This window comes from Stegastes partitus, unplaced genomic scaffold, assembly GCF_000690725.1.
Source record: "Stegastes partitus isolate 25-593 unplaced genomic scaffold, Stegastes_partitus-1.0.2 Scaffold51, whole genome shotgun sequence".
In the NCBI taxonomy this organism is placed as follows: Eukaryota; Metazoa; Chordata; class Actinopteri; family Pomacentridae; genus Stegastes; species Stegastes partitus.
In genome coordinates this window covers 469,546-493,039 of record NW_007577782.1, presented here as the reverse complement: position 1 = coordinate 493,039, position 23,494 = coordinate 469,546, and the positions used below count along the sequence as shown (strand labels likewise).

General features: G+C 43.4%; 2 protein-coding genes across 3 annotated transcripts in view; one reads left to right on the top strand and one right to left on the bottom strand.

Moving 5' to 3' along the window:
- Positions 1–23,494, bottom strand: part of LOC103376578 (low-density lipoprotein receptor-related protein 1-like) — a 99,710-nt gene that overhangs the window by 8,556 nt on the left and 67,660 nt on the right. For both annotated transcript variants that reach the window (XM_008306993.1, XM_008306994.1), the window contains 41 exons: positions 23,056–23,187; positions 21,982–22,209; positions 20,547–20,721; positions 18,569–18,663; positions 18,316–18,465; positions 18,032–18,172; positions 17,674–17,799; positions 17,414–17,545; positions 17,114–17,248; positions 16,158–16,287; positions 15,907–16,033; positions 15,647–15,798; positions 15,396–15,520; positions 14,881–15,255; positions 10,664–10,853; positions 10,377–10,581; positions 10,047–10,239; positions 8,963–9,088; positions 8,082–8,210; positions 7,869–7,988; positions 7,651–7,764; positions 7,395–7,544; positions 6,998–7,120; positions 6,778–6,894; positions 6,291–6,419; positions 6,072–6,194; positions 5,829–5,969; positions 5,188–5,375; positions 4,898–5,081; positions 4,731–4,816; positions 4,500–4,619; positions 4,107–4,294; positions 2,691–2,896; positions 2,410–2,598; positions 2,152–2,300; positions 1,964–2,057; positions 1,742–1,858; positions 1,505–1,624; positions 776–898; positions 270–395; positions 73–189 (listed from right to left, as the gene is read on the bottom strand). In XM_008306993.1, coding sequence (XP_008305215.1) covers positions 73–189; positions 270–395; positions 776–898; positions 1,505–1,624; positions 1,742–1,858; positions 1,964–2,057; positions 2,152–2,300; positions 2,410–2,598; positions 2,691–2,896; positions 4,107–4,294; positions 4,500–4,619; positions 4,731–4,816; positions 4,898–5,081; positions 5,188–5,375; positions 5,829–5,969; positions 6,072–6,194; positions 6,291–6,419; positions 6,778–6,894; positions 6,998–7,120; positions 7,395–7,544; positions 7,651–7,764; positions 7,869–7,988; positions 8,082–8,210; positions 8,963–9,088; positions 10,047–10,239; positions 10,377–10,581; positions 10,664–10,853; positions 14,881–15,255; positions 15,396–15,520; positions 15,647–15,798; positions 15,907–16,033; positions 16,158–16,287; positions 17,114–17,248; positions 17,414–17,545; positions 17,674–17,799; positions 18,032–18,172; positions 18,316–18,465; positions 18,569–18,663; positions 20,547–20,721; positions 21,982–22,209; positions 23,056–23,187 — 6,090 coding nt within the window. The remainder of the gene's footprint in view (positions 1–72; positions 190–269; positions 396–775; positions 899–1,504; positions 1,625–1,741; positions 1,859–1,963; positions 2,058–2,151; positions 2,301–2,409; positions 2,599–2,690; positions 2,897–4,106; positions 4,295–4,499; positions 4,620–4,730; positions 4,817–4,897; positions 5,082–5,187; positions 5,376–5,828; positions 5,970–6,071; positions 6,195–6,290; positions 6,420–6,777; positions 6,895–6,997; positions 7,121–7,394; positions 7,545–7,650; positions 7,765–7,868; positions 7,989–8,081; positions 8,211–8,962; positions 9,089–10,046; positions 10,240–10,376; positions 10,582–10,663; positions 10,854–14,880; positions 15,256–15,395; positions 15,521–15,646; positions 15,799–15,906; positions 16,034–16,157; positions 16,288–17,113; positions 17,249–17,413; positions 17,546–17,673; positions 17,800–18,031; positions 18,173–18,315; positions 18,466–18,568; positions 18,664–20,546; positions 20,722–21,981; positions 22,210–23,055; positions 23,188–23,494) is intronic.
- On the top strand, positions 10,865–14,766 carry LOC103376577 (delta-type opioid receptor-like). The gene has a single exon (XM_008306992.1). It carries the CDS (start codon positions 13,049–13,051, stop codon positions 14,102–14,104), a length of 1,056 nt encoding a protein of 351 aa, XP_008305214.1. The 5' UTR covers positions 10,865–13,048; the 3' UTR covers positions 14,105–14,766.

Sequence of the window (23,494 nt, the reverse complement as noted above, 5' to 3'; positions counted from 1 at the left end):
TGCGGTTGTGGCTGTGTGAGTGTGTGAGCAGGCAGCGTCCCTTCCCACAGACAGAACAACAGAAGAACCTACCACACTTGTCTTCATCGGAGTTGTCCCCGCAGTCATTGTCGTAGTCGCATTTCCAGCGTCCCGGCACACAGCGGTTGTTCTTACAGCGAAACTGGTACGGCTCACACGTCCGCTCATCTGTCCATAAACAGACAGTTTTAAGTACTTCCCTTTTTATCACCAACTTCTTTTACTTTAATTCTCTTTCTTCAACTTACTGCACTCTTCCTTTGGTTCATCTGAAGCGTCTCCACAGTCATCCTCTCCGTCACACTTCCAGCGTGCTGGGATGCAGCGCCCCGAGTCCTTACAGCGGAACTCATCCACACCACAAGTCATTTGAGCTGCAACAGAGAGGATTTAATGGATTAGACATCTGAGCACTGCGCACGAGAACGCAGGCTCCGCATTCACTCCGTTTCTGTGACAGAATGAATACATCATACCGTTTTTATCGATCTCATAAAAGTAATTACTTCTTGCAGCTGAGCGATGAACAGGTGAAAAATGACACACTAAGTGAAAATCTTCACTCACTTCTGTTGTGCCATGTAGTTTTTAAGTAATATTCGCCAGATTCAGATCTCATCTATTGCTGACATTTACAGCTTCCCGTCAATATAATTGGTCAGATTCTATTACAGAACCATTTTCATGCTGCAGAGGAGACTTTCTTCATAAGTAGAGATGCTGTTTGATGCAGTAATGAAAAGCCTCGTCTTACTGCAGTTGGCAGGCTCATCAGATCCATCCACACAGTCATTGTCCCTGTCACACACCCACACTCGTGGGATACAGCGCTTAGTGATGGCACACTGGAACTGGTTGGGGGCACACGTTACTTCAGCTGCACAAAAGAAAAGACAGATTGGATCATTTATGCCATAGAAGGACAAACTAGTCACAAATATCACATCTTAGAAAGACTATGATGCTTCAGTTCTGCTCCCACCTCCCCCCCAAAAAACTGCAATGTTCATTACATAATAACGCAGAGATTTTTCTATTCTTATAGCCCTGCAGTTAAAGGTGATAAAATGTAAATTTTGACCTTGGGATGGTATAACTGAACTGTTCATGCAATGTCCCTCTGTGGGCAATGAATGTGCTCAGCAAATGTCATGGCAATTACATTATGCAACATCATTTGGCCTAAAGGCATTGCTAAAGGAAAGGTCAAAATGGACAGAGATGCTCTGGGGAGCATCAAAGTGTTCAAAAATTTCCTGTCTGCTCATTAGATTTTTAGATACAGCGTGTTTAAGTTGAAACCGTGGGTTAAGTGGGGACAAATTTCCGGCTACAAGAGGTGGAGATATCTTGTTCTAAACCAACGTGTTTAAATAAACAGGCAGGCAAAGAGTCGTGATGAAGAAGACCATGCTTAGACACTGCCACTAGCTTGGCAAAAACTAAAAAAAAAAAAACAGCCTGAGGGACCTAGATGACTTACGACAGTCTTTCTCATCCTCTCCCTCTCCACAGTTGTCCTGCCCGTTGCAGCGGAAGATGCCAGGAATGCAGCGACTGGGGTGGGTACATTTAAACTGACTTGGCAGGCACACATGGATGTCTGAAGAGATAAATACAATAAACAGTGAGGATAAACAAAAGCTCCCTTTTCAGTTGTTTCTTAATTTTAAACTTCAATCTAAAAAAAAAAAAAGTAAGTATATTTAAGTGTATGTACCGCAATTGGCTTCATCAGAGTTGTCTTGGCAGTCATTGTCTCCGTCACAGATGTAGGCTGGGTTGGTACAGATCCCGGTACCACACTGGAACTGGCCTGGTCTGCACTTAAACTCAGCTACAGGGAGAACATGCAGCACGTAATGAGCAGTGATTAATAAAACGTTATCAAGCAACAGTAGTCAATTATGACTATGACAGTCGGGCCACATTCATCACTTACGGCAGTCTGCAGGCTCATCTGAACGGTCCCCACAGTCATCCTCAGTGTCACACTTCCACCAAAATGGAATGCACTTGTCGTTTTTGCAAACAAACTGAAGAAAGAGAAGAGAAAATGGGTGATATTTTCAGTCTCATAATGTCTTTATACTGGTAGATCTGTATAATCACAGTCTCCTGCTAGCTCACCTGACTTGCAGTGCAGTTGGACAAGCACTGTTTACCATCGGCAGCCAGGTAAAAGTTAGTGGGGCAAGCACACTTGTAGCCCCCTCCAGGTGAGAGCAAACACAGGTTACTGCAGCCTCCATTGTCTATCTGGCATGGGTGGTCTGCCACTGAAGGAAAGTTAAATGTACAGAAGTAGAATCAGGTACAAAACAGGCAGAACCAGGATGTAGATGAAGATTCACATGTGGTTGTGAATGACAGGTGACTCGGTCCTACCTTCAGGCTGGCGGTACGGGTGGTAAATGTGGATGTCCATCGGCCTGTGAAGGGTGCTGATCAGCATGGACTTGTTGGTACCCAGCGTCTTATGAGCTCTGTTGATGGACTTTGTTTCCCAGTCGGTCCAGTATATGTACTCCTCGAACAGAGTCATAGCAAAGATGTGGGGGATGTCCTGAGTCAGAACTACAAGGGTGCAGGCACAAAGACAAACAACTTAGTAACAACAGTCGGTAAAGTGCATAAAGACACTGTGATGTGCTTTGTGTGTGTGGCACCTGTGTGTCTGCTGGTTCCATCAAGGCTGGCAAATGCAATGTAGTCCTCCCGGGCATCGGCCCAGTAGATGCGGTCATTGATAAAGTCCAGTGTCAGGCCATTGGGCCAAGTGATCTTATCCTCCACAATGACACTTCTGTTGGTGCCGTCCATTCCAATCCTCCCAATGTGGGGGCTGTCACCCCAGTCAGACCAGTACAGGTACCTGTAAGGGGTGTTCTGTATTAGTTAGGTTTATTGTTCATATCAAATCACAATTTAACATTCAACAGGTTCTAAATTTCTTGCGGGTGAAAACTACAAGAAAATACAGTATTATTTATACTACATCAGCCAGTTTAATACATATTTACTTACAGTTGAAACCAGAAGTTTACATACTCTATAAAAAGAGACATAACCTTTTTTTTGTCACTGTCTGACATTAAATGTGACTAAACTTTTCCTGTTTTATGTCAGTTAAGATTACCAAAATTATTTATGTTTGCTAAATGCCAGAATAATGAGAGAGAGAAAGAATTTTTTATTATTTCTTCAAAGTCAGAAGTTTACATACATTTCCTTCGTATTTGGTAGCATTGCCTTTAAACTGTATAACTTGGGTCAAATGTTTTGGGTTTCCTTCCACAAGCTTTCTCACATTAGTTTGATAGAATTCTGGCCCATCCCTCCTGACAGAACCGGTGTAACTGAGTCAGGTTTGTAAGCTGCCTTTCCCCACACGCCTTTTCAGTTCTGCCCACAAACATTTTACAGGATTGAGATCAGGGCTTTGTGAAAACCTTGACTTTGTTGTCCTGAAGCCACTTTCTAACTAGTTTGGTGGTATGTTTAGGGTCATTGTCCATTTGGAAGACCAATTTGCACCCAGGCTTTAACTTCCTGGCTGATGTCTTGAGATGTAACTTCAATATTTCCACATAATGTTCTTTCCTCATGATGCCATCTATTTTGTGAAGTGCACCAGTCCCTTCTGTAGCAAAACACCCCCACAACATGATGATACTTCATAGTTGGGATGGTGTTCTCAGGCTTACAAGATAGTAATCTTAGTGTATGTAAACTTCTAACTTTGAAGAAAGCAATAAAAAAAAAAATTCTCTCTCTCATTATTCTGGTATTTAGCAAATAGAAATAATTTTGGTCATCCTAACTGACATAAAACAGGAAAAGCTCAGTCTGATTTAATGTCAGACAGTGAGAACAAAAGGTTTTATTTCTTTTTATACAGTGTATGTAAACTTCTGGTTTCAACTGTATGTAGCTGCCAACTAAGTAGGCAGTTTATCTAAGAAAGCAGGATTTAGTGGTGTTGGTAAAGTGCACCCATTTCGCACTCCCCAAAAAAATGCCAAAAAATCTGCTCCAAAAATGTTTGCTAGTGCTTTTTCCAAGTTTTGCTGTGTCACTCTTACCCATAGCGTACATCCACAGCCACAGCACGTGGTTCCCTCAGGCCATTGTTGACCAGAACTGTCCGGTATGCTCCATTCAGCTTTGACACCTCAATAGTATCCCGTCCCTTATCACACCAGTACAGGTTTCCTCCTACCCAGTCCACGGCCAGACCATCTGGGTTGCTGAGTGATGTGCGGTGAAGGACCTGACAAACGAACAGGCAGCATGTACTTTCTAAATTCTGTGTCTCACAGAGACGAATTTTATTATTTCTCGTGGGTTTTAACTGCACACACACGCAAATGGAGATTAATTCATGATTTAGTCTTGATGTTGAGAAGGCAGCCGGGTTTTACCAGCACATTTTACTGTCCCCTTATCTTTCTTAAACAAGATGCTGCTACACTGACCTGCACATCGCTGCCATTGATGTGCATACGTCGGATCATGCTGCCCTGGGTGGTCACATCTGTCCAATAAATCATCTGCTGGCGATAGTCGAAGTCCAGAGCCACAGCATTGTTCAATCCCTGTCAAAGCACAGGAGCTGCATTAGTCTGGGGGACAGATAAACTCCTGCAGGACAGTTCGCAGGATTTTCTAGGCACATCAAAAGGACACACAGTATCTGCAGGTCTCACCTGTTTGAGCAGCGTGTAGTTGGTGCCATCCAAGTTGAGCTTCCGCAGGTAATAGCGGTTGGCAAAGATGAGGAAGGGTTCTTCATCTGCAGGGAGGGAGACATCGGGTGTGAGTGGATTTACCTTAAACACTCGCCTGAATGTTATTAATCCGTCATGTTTCTTACCAGAAGTGGATTTGCATATCGTGGGGTTCTCAGGGCTAAGCTGGAAACCCTCCACGCACAGACAGTGAAAACTGCCGTGTGTGTTGATGCAGCGCTGCGTGCAGGGATAAGTGGTTGTGCATTCATCTATGTCGACACATGTCTTCCCATCATCTTTCAGACGGAAGCCAGGGTGGCATCTACACTGTGAGGGAGCAAAGCACGGAGCAGGTAAAGCGAAAGTCCGTGCTGCTGCTTTTCCACATCCATTACCAGAGAATTCAAGTCACAATTTCATGCTGCTCACTTACCTTAAACCCTATTTTAAGGTCTTCGCAGAGCTGGGAGCAGCCACTCAGTTTACTGTTTAAGCACTCATTGATAAAGCAGTTCAGCTCATCAGAGCCATCGCCGCAGTCATCTTTATGGTCACAGAGCAATGTCTCATTGATGCAGTTTCCATTATTGCAGGCATACGTGGTGTCATTGCATTTCTTCTCTGCTCCATGAAATAAGGCAATGAAATGAGAAATAAATGAAGAGAAAATGTTAACCAGTGCAGCCAATATAATTTCAGAGCCTCAGGAAATAATTTCAGCCACAGCTGTTGAAAGTGCTTTTCAATGTTAAAGAAATACGACGTATTGGTGTGTTTTTTTTGTTTGTTTTTTTTTTAAATGTTCATGAACATATTTACTCATAATGGAAGTGGCTTCCCAATGTTTGCTTCCTTAACTGTTGATCTGCTGAATGTATGCTTTATTAGTCCTTCATGTTGACTGTATTTTTCATTTTTATGACAACATGCTTAAATGCGACAAATAATCATAAGACATCTGGCAAAATCTGGCAGGTTTAGTCCAATAATGTACTGAATCGATAGAAAACAAAAACAAAAAGCAAAATAGAAGTCAGAAAAGTAAAAAGTAAAGTGCTACTGGAGGGGCCAAACCTGTGTCGATGCAGCGTGGGTTTTTCGGTGCTTCATCTGAGTGGTCATGGCAGTCGAAGTCTCCGTCACACTGCCATTTACTCTGAATGAGACAGCGTCCGTTGGCACAGCGGAACTCGCTGGGTCCACATGTTGGATACTCTGCAGCAATAAACAGCACTTGTTAAAAAAAAAAAAAAGAGCAAGGAGGTGAGAGGTGATTAAATGTCCCCATCGGGAGTAAGAGGTCATGGGTCTACGTACCGCACTCCTGGGACTCATCGGAGCCATCGCTGCAGTCGTTGTCATGGTCACACACAAAGTGCTTCGGAATACACTGCCGGTTCTGGCACATGAACTCGTTGCTGCTGCAGGTGTTGTTGAAGACTGAGACAGACAAATATTTAGTGAACGAATAAGACAAGAATGTTTTATGTTCCTACAATGAAGTATATTCCTTTGTCAACTCCAGCTTGCACTCACCACAGCCGGCTTTCACACTCTCGTCAGCTCCGTCAGGACAGTCTTTGTCACCATCACATTTCCAATGCTGAGGAATGCACATGTGTGATCCGGGGCACTGGAATGCTTCTGGACTGCAGGTTTTAGTCTCTGTGATGGAAAGAAGTCATTGAACATGATTTTAATGCCAATAGTTGTTGTTCACTTGTTTAAAGCACAATTAAAGAACCATAAAAACCGAAGTTATTTGCACACATGCCAACGTTTTAGTTCCTATTTGCTCTAAAGTAATGTGCTGTAGCTACCACTTTTATATCAGATAAAACAGATTAAATGCACAGTTGGTTTCACAGTACAGTCCACAAATCTGGTGACAAGTTTGAGAATTCAGCGCATGTTTACACCTCCCAGCAGAATCGACAGCTGTCAAAATACCTTCGGTGCTAGATATGTCAGCGCTAACTGCTCTTTTACTTGTTTTCACTAAGGATTTGTGTCCAACACTCACTGCATTTGCTGTCTTCATCACTGCTGTCACCACAGTCATCCGCTCCGTCACACACCCAGCGGTTGGGAATGCAGCGGTGGTTCCCACACTCAAACTGGGTGGCTGAGCAGAACTTATCTACAGGAGCAGAGAGAATATATAAAGTGCAAAATACAAGCACCAAAACAAAGCAATGGTCTGTTGCACTGCAGCGTGTTTAGCTTCTGGTATCAGAACGTACCACAGTGAGCCTCATCTGCGCCGTTCTCACAGTCATTCTCCTTATCACAAGTCCAGGTCATTGGGATACAACGTCCGCTCGGACAAGCAAAGAAGGTTGTTGGACATTTTGTTTTCCCGCTCCCTGGCAGAGAGACCAAAAGGTGGTGAGTTAAAACGAAAACATCAAAGAGTTAAGCCAGCTTGAAGAGGAAATTAAATTTAGGTTGCCATGTTTTTCAAGGAGAATTACCTCCCAAACCACAATTTAATGGATGAAAACATCCATTGTTTTTGTTTCTGTTCCTTTTGGCATAATCCAAATTGTTCTTTTTGCTCTAATCCACCTGTGAAAAAATAATTTCACATCTTCTTCAAACACAGCACGCGCGTTTGCCTGTGAGATGGCACTAAAATACCTGGGCAATTTCTTTCATCTGAGAAGTCGCCACAGTCGTTGGCTCCGTCACACTGCCATGAAGGTGCATAGCAGAGTGTGGTGAACTCGCACTTCTGAAATGTCACTCCCTTCACTCCCAGATGGAAGTAACTGGAACAGTCCGTGGCAGCTTAACAAAGAGAGAAGCACAACTTTATACAACAGTCTCAGCGCAAAGTGTCAACTTTTACGTTGCGTTCAATTATTCGGACTTAACCTGAGCAAATTGAACTTACTGCAGTTCATCTCATCACTAGCATCCTCACAGTCCACTTTCTGGTTACACTTGCTGGAGTTGGAGATGCAGCTTCCATCTCTGCACTGGAATTGATCGGTTGAGCACAGTGTGGCTGGAACATTTGAAAAAAAAAGAAGAAGAGAGATGGCATTTAGGTAGAGCATAATTTAAAATATTAAATGTCTGTTGGTGGTTGTCTTTGAAGTCTTGACTCACTGTTACAGAAGAGCTCATCAGAATTGTCTCCACAGTCGTCCTGCCCGTTGCACCAGGAGCTGTGACCCACACAACGGCTGTTTACACAGCGTCTGTAGCCCTTCTTACACACTCGGTTGGCTGACAACCAGACAGGACGGACTCGAGTTACATACGTCAACAAAGAAAATACGGCTGAAAGTGTGTTGACAGAGAAAAAAAAGTTCCACTCACCACAGTAGGACTGTTTCTCATCAGACTTGTCCTTGCAATGGGCCATGCCATCACAAGTCAGAGTGTAGTTCACACAGTCTCCATTTCCACACTCGAACTCGTCAATGTTGTTACACGTAGTGTTGACGGCTGATGGACAAGGACAGAAAAAGGCAGTTAGGAGCCGGTTATCCCAAAACAAGCACTAAAGACAGATCCTGATCTCTGTCTTTGCCTGTTGCTATATTACATTATGTTTTACATGGAGAAGTGTGTGTTCATCAGAACCGGCAGACTAGGTTTTAATAAAAACATCTTAAAATACACTACTCTGCACAATGTTTGGGAGCTTAAGATGTTTAGGTTCTTATCCATCATGCATTGCTGTCAGAGAGGTGTCTGATTGGCCTCAGATTTATTCAGCAACACATTACAATGGCCTCAAACATGCAGTCAGAGTCATAAAGAACCATCTTCGACTATAAGAATAACAAACCCTGCAACAGATGGCCGCCCTACAGCGCCAATATAACATCACTGAGTCAGTCTGTGAATACATGGCAAAACATAAGCCACTGACAGATAAAACCCACAGAAGAAGTGTGATGATTTCTCCAAGATGCTCTGAACAACCTGCTCGCAAGTACGTGTTCTGAGGAGAAGCGGAGCTGTTTTAAAGCCAGTGGGTGGTCACACCAAATATTGATGTGATTTAGGTTTATTCTGTGTGCTGCAGTTTGTTTGGAGTTATAAAAAAAGACTATTTGCGCCACTCTGAAAAGCCTCCTCATTTTTCTTCTATTGACTAAAACTTTTTTTTTTGCTATCACCTCTCCGCCATCTCGAGAAAGTTTTCTAAGGCAGACTTGTTTTTGTTTTTTTTTTAGGAATCCTTGCATTACCTATGCAGGTGTTGTCTTCCAAAAGCTTCCTGTCACCCCGGCAGCTGCAGTTGACCCTTCCTTCAGAGGTCAGCAAACACAGGTCCTGACATCCTCCATTGTTAACACGGCACAGAGAGAACTCACCTGTGCGGACGCGAGGAAAGTTAGCCACACAAACCTGCACATATTAATACGCATCTGATTGAGAATCTCTGACCTTCCAGCCGAGCTCCCGACACACAAACAAACAAAACACATACTCTCCCTTCATGTGCATCCACATCAGCAGACAGATACGCCTGCATAAATGAGGCAATGGCTGTGCCTCAGCTGTATGCATAATTCAATGTGACTCAATCTAAATAGGATTTGCAGCTGTTACAGCAGGCTCCCGGCTTGCGTGGTCGCTGTGGGTATTGGAGTGTGGGAGAGTTTACTGAATGAGGCAACTTGAGGGAGAAAATATGGTAGAGAACAAAAAAAAATAAAAAATGCAAGAGTGAATTGATTTAGAGGGATAGGGACAATGGCAGGAGTAGAACAAAATGAGAAAAGGAAAAGAGGTAAAAAATTCAAGATATTACCTCAAGTTCTGCCTTCCAAATGATTTCTCATCTTACAAAGTTAAAAAGCAGTGCTGATCTATTTCACTAGTTGAAGCTCTATGCATTTTTTAAGTGCATTAGTGCAACATGAGATGATGTAAATTTTTTCAACAGCCATATATATGCCATTTTTATGGCTTTACATGTCAAACCACTTAAACTTTTTTTTTTTGTTAATTAAAGAAAATTTGGATGTCCATTGTGTAAAATACTGCAGATAAATGTGTTGAACTGGATAACAGCAATGACTCAATTTATAGCTTAATTTATCTTTGTAATTATTACAGTGGACTTCAAATGTCTTGACTACATTTAATTAGTAGCAAACGAAAAAAATTACAAAATCGCATTTGCATTCATAAACTATCAAATACTGCACGATGATAAAGCAGTTTATCCATATGACGCAGTCCTACACAAGATGTCAGTATTTGTTCGTCACGCCCCTCACGCTTCACACAACCGCTTGAATGTTTCACGTTGAGGAAAAAACTCACAGCTATTAGTGTCGTTGGCCACCGCGACGATGCCCATTGGCTGCTGAGGGATGTCAGCGCGCAGCACCTTCATGTCTCCACCTGTGTATTTGTCAGCTCGAAGCACGGCCCTCCTCACCCAGTCGGTCCAGAAGATGTAGTCTCCGTACACAGCCAGGCCGAAGGGATGAACCGGCTCATTTTTCAGCACCACCTGCAGGGGGAAGCACAGTCACAGCCATGACCCTCACACATTCAAGAAATCTCAGCCTCGCAACAAACGTGAAGGGATAAACAGACTGACGGCACACAGCAGCACAAACATTTGCATGAAGTGTTTATGTCACTCACGTAGCGCCGACTACCGTCGTACTCGCAGCGCTCGATCTTGTCGAGTGTGGCATCAGAGAAATACAGCTTTTCAGCACGGTGGTCTATGGCCAGGCCGTTAGGGGTTCTGATGTCTGTGCCGATGATTACAAGGACATTGGCACCGGACAGCGTGGCGCGCATGATGCTGGGAGACTGCTCGTTCCAGTTGGTCCAGAACATCAGGCTGCAGGACAGAAGATTAATCAGTGATATGAAGAGGTGCAAGGTTGAAGTTTAGTGATATTAGCAACTTATTCATTTCGAACCTCTGACACTCATCAAGGACAAAGGCTCTTGGGTGATCGTCTCCCGACATGGTGACCACAGTGTGCCGGTCAACGGCACCCCAGCGGCTCTGATCCACAGTGTGGCGGGTGATGGTTGAGGTAGTATAACTGGTCCAATACAACATGTCCCAGCCCCGGTGGTAGGCCAAACCCTCCACTGAGCCCACGTCTGAAAAAAGAATGGAAGGAATGGAGTGAATATCGGAAAGAGAGTGGAAGATCATAATGAATGGAGAGACAAAAAACAAAAGGAGGGAGAAGAAAGAGGAGAAAGGAGAGGAATGAAAAGAAGAACGTCAATCCCAGTTTAATGTTAAAAGGCCAAGCGTAGACCATCTGGCAGCATCTCAGTGTTGGCAGGCTGCTGTGTGGCAGCACAGAGTCAGGGCTCTGGACATGACAGCTTGGTATTAATGACCAAGAACACTGTGTGATTCAAGGCTTTTATCCAGCAAATAGCTCAGTAAAAAGGTCACAATAACAGTTACCGGCTAGCATATTACTTTCCATAGCACTACCTCATCAACAGATGAGAAGCAAGAGGTCATTTTTCTGCACCAAAGCCTCGAAACGAGTACAAGGTTGTGAGCTTTATGCTACAAGGCCAGAGGACAGACATGAGTCAGCCAAGATGGAGGAAGTTTTGTAGCAGCAGATAGACAACAGCTGCTCTGCTGCTGAGAAACGAAACATGAACACACACACACACACACACACACACACACACACACACACACACACACACACACACGCAGTATGTGTGCTTCACTAAGAGTGAGATCGCTCTAATACCAAACAACCGGTAATAGTCATCTTCGTGTTACCATTACTGCAATGGAACAGTGAATGTCTGATGATTAAAGCGACCTTTTCCAGGACTGGACATGATCTCACTCTATCACAGCTGCAACCCAAGACACAGCCAGGTTCACCACCAGGTGGGACACTTAACACGACACCTCAATATCTCCAGTGCAACACCATGGGCATGAATCATCATTTGTCCGGTGCATGCTACGAGATTCTGAACGAAGCAAAGCGCCTGGAAAACCAAGCAAAGCCATGCAGCACACAAAAACAACTCCCCTCTGCTTCTCGCACTCATAAATCAATGCCCTAAAAAATCGATGGAGAGCAACATGAAATCCATTCACCCCTATTTCCTCTTTCTTTAGTGCTGTTAATGAATTGTAAATCTCGAGCTTTCAGCACCTTCCACTCAAAATCTTGCTGTTTACTTCAGTTTATCTCCACATTGCTGTTGACCTAAGCCTATCTAGATTTCTGTACATATTCACCTGCTCTTCAGAATAATACAGATGAGCTAAATTTATGGCTCTTGAGCTCAGGTGGTTACACTGACACTGATTTTATTGCAGTAATCTGCAGTAGGCGTTATAGCAGCTGAGTGCTTGCTATCTGGCTGGCAGTCAATAATTACCTCTAGTCAATAATTCTGAAGGCAAACACTATTTCAGTCTGTCTCTCTTTGTATATATACTGTATCTGTGTGTATTTACGAGTGTGCAGGGACAGCACTTTCAGAAAATGTACAGATGCCTTCAGAAAAAACACCCAGAAACAACGGTGCTTAAGAATGAGCCTATGTTTGGCCTCATTAAGCCCTCCCACAGAGAGCTGGCCAGCCCATCTCCGTCCTGCTCTATCATAGTCAGTCCAGAGTTCACCTACCGTTTACTCAGTTTTATCCTCTCATGCTGTCGAGCTATTCACCTCTCTGATTCCAGCTCCGCTACCATTGTGTTTCTCAGGAGATCCCTTTCTTGGTGGCAGAAGGACTGCTGATTGTGGACTGATGAGGACAGGGCCCGATTGAGGTGTCATGTGGAGTAGCCGCCTGCTCTGAGGTGACAGGAAATCACACACGAGCTCCAGCGTTTAACTCTCGACACTCGTCTGCCCCGCACAGGAGTCCGAGGGGGAGGATGAACACCAGAGCAGCTGAGAAAACGGGAGTGCCTTGACCTCAGCGGCGTGGTTACTTTGTTCCTTCTACCACCCCCCAGCCAATAAGGTGGAGCTGATTGCGAAGACTGAAATGGCTTGATTGGAAGGCAGCAAAAATGTAAAAATGATCAAGGACTTGATGTGTTTTGAATGACAGCTTTTAAACAGGAATGCCATTTTCCTGGTGCCAAAAGAAACATTAATGTACGTAATGTGTTTTTTGTTAATGTCTTCAAAACCCTTAAATGCCTAGAAGTCTGTGTAATGTTATTTGTCAGCACACTCCTATTTAATCACAGTGTGCATCATAATTTCCGCATGTATTATCAGTAGTTTTATGACTGGCTTAAGCATACTGACCCCACAAAAGACAAACTGTGTTTCAACAGCAGCCGAATGAACGGAACGGAAGGCAGGGTGCTTCTGTTGTTGAACTCTACAGATTTAGAGGATCCAATGGGGAACAGCAGTGACACTGGGCAGGGCGATGTGGAAAGGGTCCTGGTCCCGATACTGGACGTGCTGATTCTGGTCCTGGGGGTTTGTGGGCACACCCTGGTGATGATGATCTTGTGTGGACGATGGAGGAGAGGGGTGGCGCGTGCTACACAGTCTCCCCAAAGCTCCAGGAGCGGCACAGGCACGGACATCCTCCTACTAGCTCTGAGTGTTGCAGACCTGATTTTGCTCTCCATGCTTCCCTTCCACACCGTTACCATAGCCATGCAGCACTGGCCATTCGGGGACGTCATGTGTCGTATAGTGGGCTTCTTGGGCTCAGCCTGCACCTCGGCCAGCGTGTTCACTCTGGCCACCCTCGCCGTGTCTCGCTATCTGACTGTGGTGAAGCCTACCAGAGCTTTCTCCCTCCTCACTCCTCGCCGGGTGTCTGTGACCGCCGCACTGCTCTGGCTTCCAGCTTTGTGCCTCGCGGCTCCCCAGCTGGTTTTCCGCACTGTTGGAATGCCGCGAAAAGCCCCCGACGGCCTCAGTTGCTTTGCTCTCCAGTCTGACCGAGACCAGTTGATCTACGGACTGGTTCACTTCCTCGTGGCCTTCTTGTTCCCACTGGTTATCATTGCAGTGGCGTACGGCAGCATCTATGTGTTCCTGTGGGGGAGTCAACAAGGCGGCAGGACGCCCCAAGTGGAGCGCTACCAGAGCAAAGTGACCCAGACGTCAGCCATGCTGGTGCTGGCTTTCACCGTGTGCTGGCTGCCATCCTACGGCCTAACGCTGGCCTTACTGGCGAATAACAGCTCAGGGGCCACTGGAACCTCACCACGTTACGGCCCCTTCAGCGTGTTCGCGCGTCTCATGGCAACCTCCTCTACAGTGATGAACCCCATCCTCTATGTGCTGATGTCCCAAAAGTTCAGACAGGACGTACTGAGGCTGTTCAAGAGGGATGGGCAAAGAGCCAGCGGGGCTGTGGTTATGGCTGCTGTCTGACAGTATTACTTTAAGCAACTACCTTGATAAAACTGATTACCTGACAAAACTCTGAACCAATCCTGGCAGCTGGGAGTTACAATAAAAAAAGAAATTACAAGCTGAGCCGCTGAAAGACTCCTACATAAAATGGACAAAACCATTACTCTTATGAGGAAAGTCCACTTAAGCAGAACAGCAGCACTTACAGGGACATTCAAAACCTTTGCTTCTTTCACAACATTCTCTGTTAGTCTGGATATTGTACAAGAAGATCAAAGTTTGCCTTGGGAGTTGCTGCTCTACAAGCACAGTGGCAGAAACAATCCTGAATCACACATTCCTTGTAAAACAGATTAAAGTAAAGGCACTTTGGTAAAACATTAATAGTGCACCTGTGTTTTGTTGCGCTGAGATAAGGCGAATGAAGGTCTATCTGTCTCTGGGCCTGTTTACGTTGGTATACAGTCTGTGCAGATAAAAAAAAAAAGCCATTTCCTTCTGTTTCTAGTTTGGCTACAACTACAGAATTAAAACTTGCTGCTTCTGTTTAGATGAGTGGGAGTATTTTGGGAAAATCCAGCAGCTTTCTTCCTCATTTTCTCACTAGGGGTCTAATGTTTATGACTCAGGTTTTTTGTTATTCATAAAAAAGTGTAGCAACCATAAATTAATTAACTAATGACAAGGTCCTTATCAACTATGGGAGGAGGAATACAGAGTAGATAAAGTGGGTAATATGCTGGTGTGAAGCTGACTGAACAAAACAAACAAACTTAAGAACATGAAAAACTCACTCTCGACTACTGTCTTGCGGTCTGATCCATCATCGCTGATCTGCTGGATGTTGCCAAAATGAATATCACTGAAGAAGATGCGGTTCGCTCCTTTCCCTCCACCTCCTCTGTAGTCAAAAGTGAGCGCAATGACGTTCTTCATGTGCTCGGGGTCCTCGAACGGTTTTATTGGCGCGTTGAGGTTGTTTTCATCCGACAGGTGGACACTCTTTAGTATGGTGCGCTCTGAGTAGAGAAGGTAGCCATCGTAGTCGCGGCAGCCGCGGCCGTCTTCGGCCAGCATGCCATGAGCGCAGGCACACGTACGCTGTCCATTGCCCCGGAAAAGGCAAAGCTGCTGACACCCGCCATTGTTGTCTTTGCACACATTTGTTCCTGCAGATAGATTAAAAAAATAAATAAAAAATGCTGTGTCACTGGAGCAAACATGTCAAATTAAATATTTTATGGAACCCAAGTTACGTAAAAATGTGAACGATGTGCTACTCTTGCATTTAAAAGCAGACTTTGCTTACCTTGCTGTCTTGCCCTGTTGAAGACCTTGATGTCTTTGAGTTGCACCCCAATACCAGTCCTCAGAGACACAGAGTCTGTGGCATTGTCCTTGCTGCCTCTTTTTATGGAGCCGTTGGCATGCGTCCTGGATCAAAGCAGACAGATAAGCAGCATTAGACTGAGGCTGAAGCTTATAGATATGAAAAACACTGTGGGCGTGTATCACTCACAAGAAAAAAACAAAAGCGAGGAGAAGCGTGGTATATCTGACCTGTCACTCCAATAGATGTAGCTCTCGAAAACAGACACAGAGAACATGTCCATGTTGTTGTTGGCCAGCACCACTTCCCTGTTTTCTCCAGTCTCCAGGTTAATGCGTTCAATCTTGTCCGTCCTGGCATCACACCAGTACAGCAGACCCTCCTACATGCACACAAAGCAATATTGGATGCATGGCTGCTGTGACGCTATATCCATCCTCTGCATTGCAAGTCAGTGACAATGATTGAAAAATATTCCGTTGCAACACACCTCATAGTCGATGGAGATGCCGTTGGGCCAGCTGATGCTGACATTGACCAGGACAGCCCTCTGCGAGCCATCCAGGCGAGACCGCTCGATACGGGGATACTGGCCCCACTCTGTCCAAAACAGGTAGCTGCTCGCACAAACACAAACACGGCAAAGCATGGAGATAACTTCCTCAGTAATCAATACTGAGACAAATTACAGAAGGATAAGGTAAAAGTAGGAGCTTTGATGCAGTGTTTTTTTCCTCTCACCCTTTCTCAGGATGCACAGTGATGGCACGAGGCTTGTCCAGGCCCTGGGAGATCACCACATAGCGGAAGGAACCATTCAGTCTGGCCACCTCGATCACATCGAAGCCTTGATCTGTCCAGTAGATGTTTCCTGTGGAGGTAATGGGGAAACAATGAAGTGCTGGCAGATCTTGTGCACATGAATCATGCATAGTGGGCAGAAATAAGTCTTGTTTACCCTCCTTTTTGATGTTAATTTACCTAAAAAATACTTATTTTTCTCCTATGGCTGTTCATTCCTGTTTTGTGTAGTTAGTACAACAGGTTCACTTTATTGCTTTTAGTAGTGTCAGACAGTATGTGCAAGAATGAAACACAATTCATCAGCATGTATTATTGATACTGTTTAAATGAACCCTTTATGGGGCAAGTGACCATATTTGGTAACTTCCTTGGACGTTCAATATGTCCACACTGTGCCTCTTCTTGAGGCTGAAGAACCATGTGCACTTTGATTTAGTTTTTATATTAGTGCCAATATCACTACCGTACGAAAAATGTCACTACCAATACCAATGGCAATACCACTACCCCAAGAAAAATGATACTAAATGAACTTGAACTTGAACATTATAAATACTTTGTTAGTGGTTGTGTAAGTATCATTACCTGAAACTAAAATGTTTCTAAATAAATGTTTTTTGCAGTTTGTTGCTTTTTCTTTTATTTATTATAAATTCCCTTTTTTTAAAAAAACAAAAAAAACATAGATGGATGAGTTACTATAAATAGTAACTTTATTAATCTTGATTTGCAAGTTTTTTTTTTGTTTTTTTTAAAGTCACAAAAGTAAAAAATATCTTGAAATATCCTTCAATAACACCCTAGGGTTGAAATTTTCATTTTCCAAGTATTTCAAGGAGTGCCCTATGAAGGGTTAACTAACAGTAGGCATATGTGTCTATAGCGTCTCTCACCAGCTATCCAGTCAACAGCGATGCCCTCGACCCTGCCAATGCCATTAGTGACCACGTCCTCTCTCCAGGTCTGGTCTCTCTTGGCCCTGCTGATGGTGCTCAGGCCCATGTCCACCCAGTAGATAGTGTCATTGTCTGTGGAAATGAGCGAAAGCATGTTGAACTGAAAGAACCTTTCAGTAACCTTATACAGTAGCACACCCTTCATGTAGTGGTGAATTTGTTTTGCTCATCAAGCATTAGAAAAAAACAAACAAACAAAAGAAAAACAAAAAACACATGTTGGAAAAAAAATCTTACCAGCATGGAAATCTATGCCCACAGCGAGGGAGGTGCCTGACACTGGTACCAGAGCATCAGATTTGTCTGACGGGTCCAAGGGAATACCACGAATGCCCTCATGCACCGAGTACAGCAGGAAAGAGCCCACGCCTACAACAAACAAAGAAACTTTCATACTTTGACTTCTTAAAAAGTTTGGGTTTCCATTATTATCATTTTCATCAATCCAAATTTTTGGCTCAAATCAAGAATGCAGCATGTGCACGAATGTGTCGTACCCTCACAAGACTGCTGCCCTCTGCGCAGGCTGTATCCTGCAGTGCACATGCAGGCTCTGGTGGTCGGGGAGGTGGGGAGACACAGCTGGGAACAGTCTCCATTGTTATTGCTGCAAAGATTGCTGCCTGGGAACACAAAAGCACGAGAACAAATACACAAAACAAATCAAAGACGAGCAACGGAGACATAAACAGATGTGCTTTGGATAAACAGGCTACATGCAGCCTGCAAAACAGACCTTCAATGAGACAAGGACATATTTTCTTCCCCTTTTTTTTTTTGCAGAGCAATTTAACAAAAGCAAATTTTGCGCTGGCTGAGAAAAAGAAAGCTGGCATATGAGAGCGAGATATGCACCTTTCTGCACAGTTTCATTGTAGATTTTCATGTGCATCATGGGAGAAGTGCTGTTCCTCAGGATTTTCCAGTTGCCACCATCTTTCTTGTCGCAGGTTCCTATCTGGTCAGTTCCTTGGTCTGCCCACCACAACTTTTCTCCTAAAGGACACAATGCACGACAAGATGATTAATGTTTTCCATTAGAAGAACAATATTAACAAATGCAGCTTTTCACATGCACGGCCAGTTCCTGTTCAGTGATCAAAAAATCAAATATGTTGGAACACTTTCTGGAGACCTACCCATGATGGCCAGAGCCGTCGCCTTGGTCAGCTTTCCTTTGACCCCTTCCAACACCTCCAGTCCAGAGCCATCCAGTTTACAGCGGTTGATGGTGCTGTTTCCCGAGCTTATCCAGTAAAGCTGCTCGGTATCAAAATCAATGGAGAGGCCTGGAAAACAAAGACAGAGCAGATGTGTAATCGCCTGCCCTGTCACCAGGGTGTGCTGTCTCGTAATGCAGTCGCACAAAAAGAGGTACAGTGTGCTGCTCACCGGCGGGGCCTTTCTGGTTGGTGAACAGGACGCTGCGGTTGCTGCCATCTGTGTTGGCCATGCTGATGTTGTCCCCGTCTGTCCAGTACAGCTTCCTGATGGAGGCAAGACAGTAACAAATTTCAGCATCATTTTCACTATTTGGACCAAACAAAGTGCCACATTCAAGATTCACATGATTGGAAAAAATAACTTACTGTCTTTAATTTTGTGTCATACTGCAGCTCAAATCTCTCATATGAATCTTACAATTACACACATTCCAATAATATTTAACCTTAGGTATCCAAAACTGAACATGCACCCTAATCTTTAAAGAACTTGATTCAGGTACCATGCACCTTTTGAATGAAAAGAATGGAATGGGGATTTATAGGCTTTATTATCTGATGTTTCACAACTTTTTTTTTGTTGTTGTTTCATTGTGGGAAGTTTGCCTTTACAAGTGTTCACCTGTGCCCACATTTTTGATGCTTGTTTTGCTGTTGTATGCTAGACGTGATTAAATGGGTTTTATCCTTAAAAATTGAACTTGAGCCCAGTGGTTAAATAAAGCAGGAACAATGGTAATAACAAAATAATGTAGAATCTGTGGAGCATCTGGTGTGTGAATAATACCAAACCATATGTGAGGTTTAGAGGACTTTTTTTTTCTTAGAATACAATCTGTTGTTTTCAGTTCAAGGCCCAATCAAGGCAACAGAAGGTGATGATGGTGGGTGAAGCAGAAACAAAGCTGGTAAACTGGACAATAGAGAAAATAGACTTAATTCAGCAGCTGATAAATGTCCTGATCATCCATCCCTGACACCCTTACTCTTCAACACCATGTAAATACCTCTCTCTCTTTTGCTTTCAAGCTTCCAGAGCCTCAAACTGGTCAAAAACCTGAGTGAAAACACATATGCACACATATGCAGAGTATACAATACTATGCGATTGTGTGTCACTGTGTTTAGACTGCATGCGTTCTATGTTTAAAGGGTATCTCCCTTCTGCCCCATCGTCCACTTCCTGCTAAATCCGACCACATCCACCACACCCTTCGTTTGTTTGTTAACATGCCTTTAAATAAAGCCTCTGAAGCATTTAGGCTCCCACATTGTCGTGTTTTTTTGCGCGCACACAGAGTTGGTTCCTTCCCAACTCTCTTTGACCCCGCCCACTCTTGGTGGGGTCAGTGTGTTTGTGTGCCAGAAAAAGGAGACAGCCCCAGCATATGGATGGAGCATCTGCTTCTCATTTTCCCTCACGCCAACAATGCTCAGATCGGAAACATTCCTCCGCTTAAGTAGGCTAAGTCCTTCAAAGAGAGGAAGGAGTACACAGAAAAATCGCAAGACGGCAAGGGACATTTCTCAACTTGATATTCCTTTGCAGAATGAAAACTGAAAATATAAATACAGATGGTTTATCTCTGCTCTGCTGGATTGAGGAGAGACCAGGCCAGGTTCTGTTTGGACCTAAGGAACATGAAGTTTGAGGAGGGAAGGCAGGAGGGAGAAAAAATTGACATTTGTAAAGCATAGCAGGAGGGGACAGGATGTAGGATAAACACAGAAGAAACTGAAGAGAACAGAAATAACTACAGAAAGCAACAGAGACACTGGCAGTAAATAATTCATAGATAGTCTATCTGAGTGCAGAAACTTTCGAGATAGAAATAGAGCAACGGAGAAGAAAAAGAGCAAGAGAGGAGAAAGATGACACGAGGGGAGAAAAAAAATTGGAACCACTTCCTGAGTGACAAAACACTCAGAGGTCAGCAACCATCGACGCCAAATTACTTTGACTGCATACAGAGGCGAACCTGACAGCCAGACACTGTATGTTTGCGTGTGTGCACTTCTCTGTGTATGTGTTGTGGGTTATAGGTGAAATCAGGAGGGTGTCTGAGAGCAGTTTCTGAAAGCTTCAGTCTGACTAACTGTGACAGCTTTATGGTTTGTGTACCCGTGTGTGTGTGCGAAGAACTAACCCCAGTATTGGATGCAGCACTAGACAGTGTGGTTTGTCCAAGCCCTGGATGACCGCATTTTTGAAGGAACCATCCAGTCTGGCAACATTAATCTGTTTCTTGTTGGCATCATAACTGGTCCAGAACAGGTTCCTGGACACCCAGTCGACTGCCAGGCCGTGAGTGTTGGGCAGGTCTGATAAAAGGTAAAAATACACACAGACTCACTGATTAACCTTGTAGTTTTAGAATTAAAGAAAGTTCAAATGACAATAGATTTACTGGTATTCATAGTAACTTGTGAAACAAATGGTCTTTGATTTTACACAGTCAACAGTCAAAGAAGTTGTTTCAAACATTGATATTATTGGCTGAACTGCAGGTTGTCAATAACAGATTTTCTTATATGGTTACCTATTAATGCTAACTTGTGGACTGTTTAAATTTTTTTCAGCTCACTTGTTTTCACATAAAGACCATGTAAAAAGGTCTTAAATGGGCACTTGGTGGTTTGGTGAATCATCCATCCAGAAACTAAGAAGTATTCCAGTTAAAAAGACACGACACATCCACACTCTTTAGCTTTCCTGCAGTATCTACATGTCCAAAAAAAGACTGAAAGGCCTGCAGCACCTAGATATAGTTAATAATCTATGATTGGATGTGTGTGCCTTGGCAAACTAAACAAACACAAAATAAAATGTGTACTATAGCTAAACCTCTTTTGTTCTTTTTTTCCAAGTAAATCTGGGGATAGGGCTTATTTTTAGTTAAAACCAATAAATAAATAAAAGAGATTTTTTTAAAAAAAGGTTAAATGCTAAGATCTGAGAAAGGTTGCATGGTCAATTGTCCATTTATTGTTTTATACGTTACTTTGTAGGATAACAGGGAAATCACAGCTGAACTTCTTTGTTGCAAGTAGGCCTTTTGGACTGGACTTGAATAGAAATCGTCTTCTTGTAACAAGTAATTTAGTTTTGGTCAAAATCTGGTTTTAATCATATTACCTGTTGCTTAATCTGTTTATTTTAACTGAGCTTGGAAAGTTTAACTTTTTGTCTCCCTGCAACCTCGAATAATCTGCAGAACAATCTAAAGCATTTTTATCCTTAGGGCAATTCAGGTTTTAATTTAATCTTATTTTACATTCAGCTGCTCTTGTTTTGGTTTATTTATAATGTATTTTTTGTTGTTTTTTTTTTACTATTGAACTAACTTTGCCTTTTAATATTTTTACTGCTATTGGATTCCAATTTTATTATTTATGTGCCTACATCTTTTGTTTTCTAACTCGGCTACATTGTAAATGAGGAATCGATACTTCAATGCATTCAGAGTTTGAAAATTCAATGAATGAAGGACTGAATGAAATCAACCTGCTTCCCCCAATCAAATATAAAACAATGAGCCTTTTAATGATGGTCTGTATTTTATCGTGTTGCCTCCTCCGTACCGGCAGAAACCACAGTTTCGACTCCAGTGCCATTGATGAAAGCTCTCTTGATAGTCTGGGTGCGGACGTCTGACCAGTAGATACGATGCTCCAGAGCATCGTAGTCCACCACAGTCACGTTGTCGATGTCCGGAACAGTGAAGGAGATAATGTAGTTGTAATATGGGTTGTCGATGTCCACTCCTCTGATCTCTATCTGTCGAGCGTACAGCAAAAACTGACGGGACTCTGCAGGGGGAGACAAGACATTGACATCCTTCAGTATTCGATGTGAGTAATCAGGAGGTAAATGCAGCTTCGAGTCTGAAGTCGAAAGCATGACTGCACACTAATGCCAGAGTTGTGGATAGATGGTCGCAGCATGGATGAGTGCATCTGAGCATTATCCCTACCACTTGAACAAACAGTTAATCCAATTGCATCTTTGACTCTAATGACTGTGTCTGGATGGCTAACTCAATAGCACGGCCATGACAGCGAGAGTGAATTGAATCAGTGCAGATACATTTCAATTGCATTGGTCTCAACAGTCAACAATCATTTAACTGTGGGCAGCTTAAATGATAGACAGGAAAAAAGGGAAGGAGAAAGAGAGAGCGCGCAGTAATGACGGTGTCAGGCTGTATCTGCTGGGCCAGACTCGGAGGTGGATGTGGAGGGTTGTGGCTGATGCCTGCATCAGACAGAATGGGGCTCTCCATTCCATTACCCCTGAAGATAATAGAAAGTGCTGCCCTGAATACTAAACTCACACACTGAATAAACAGGCCCGCTCTCACTTTTCACAGAAAGACACTTCAGTACGCTCCAAAGCTGTCACAGCAATAGCACCTCAAAGTAAAAAAAAGTCTATTGTTTAATCGTCTCTTTCCTTCTCTTTCTCACACACACACACACACACACACACACACACACCAGACAAAAATGTAAATAAACAATTCTGCAAGGACAATGATTAGACTGTGGCATTTAACAACAGTTTTGCCAAGACAAGAAGAGGGGAAAATTGTGGAATCAAAGAGCATGTTTTTTGTTTTACAGAGACTGTATTAATGCAAGTGTGTTCAAGCTTACCATAACAAGTACGTTTGTCGGGGCCCAGCTTCATGAGGTGAGGACAAGCGCAGGAGAACGTCTGATTGTAGTTGATGAGACACAGATGAGAGCAGGGCTCCTTGCCATCTTTAGCTGCACATGGGTTAGGAGCTGGGGAGGAGTAAGTAGACATACATATTTCATAAATCATCTCATGTAATATTCAAAAGGATTGTAAGTTGTGAACAAAAGTTCACATACACTTGTAAAGACCATGCTGTGATATATTGCAGTCTGGAGTTTCCAATTACTCTTTAATTTTCAATGATGAAATGATTGAAGCATGTGTCTTTGTCACAAAAAGCAATCATGCATTCTGGTTCTTTCATAGATTTATTGTAGGTCTTCTGGAAATATGACAAAATCTGCTGGGTCAAGAATATAAATACAGAAATACTAATGTTTGGTAAAATGTCCC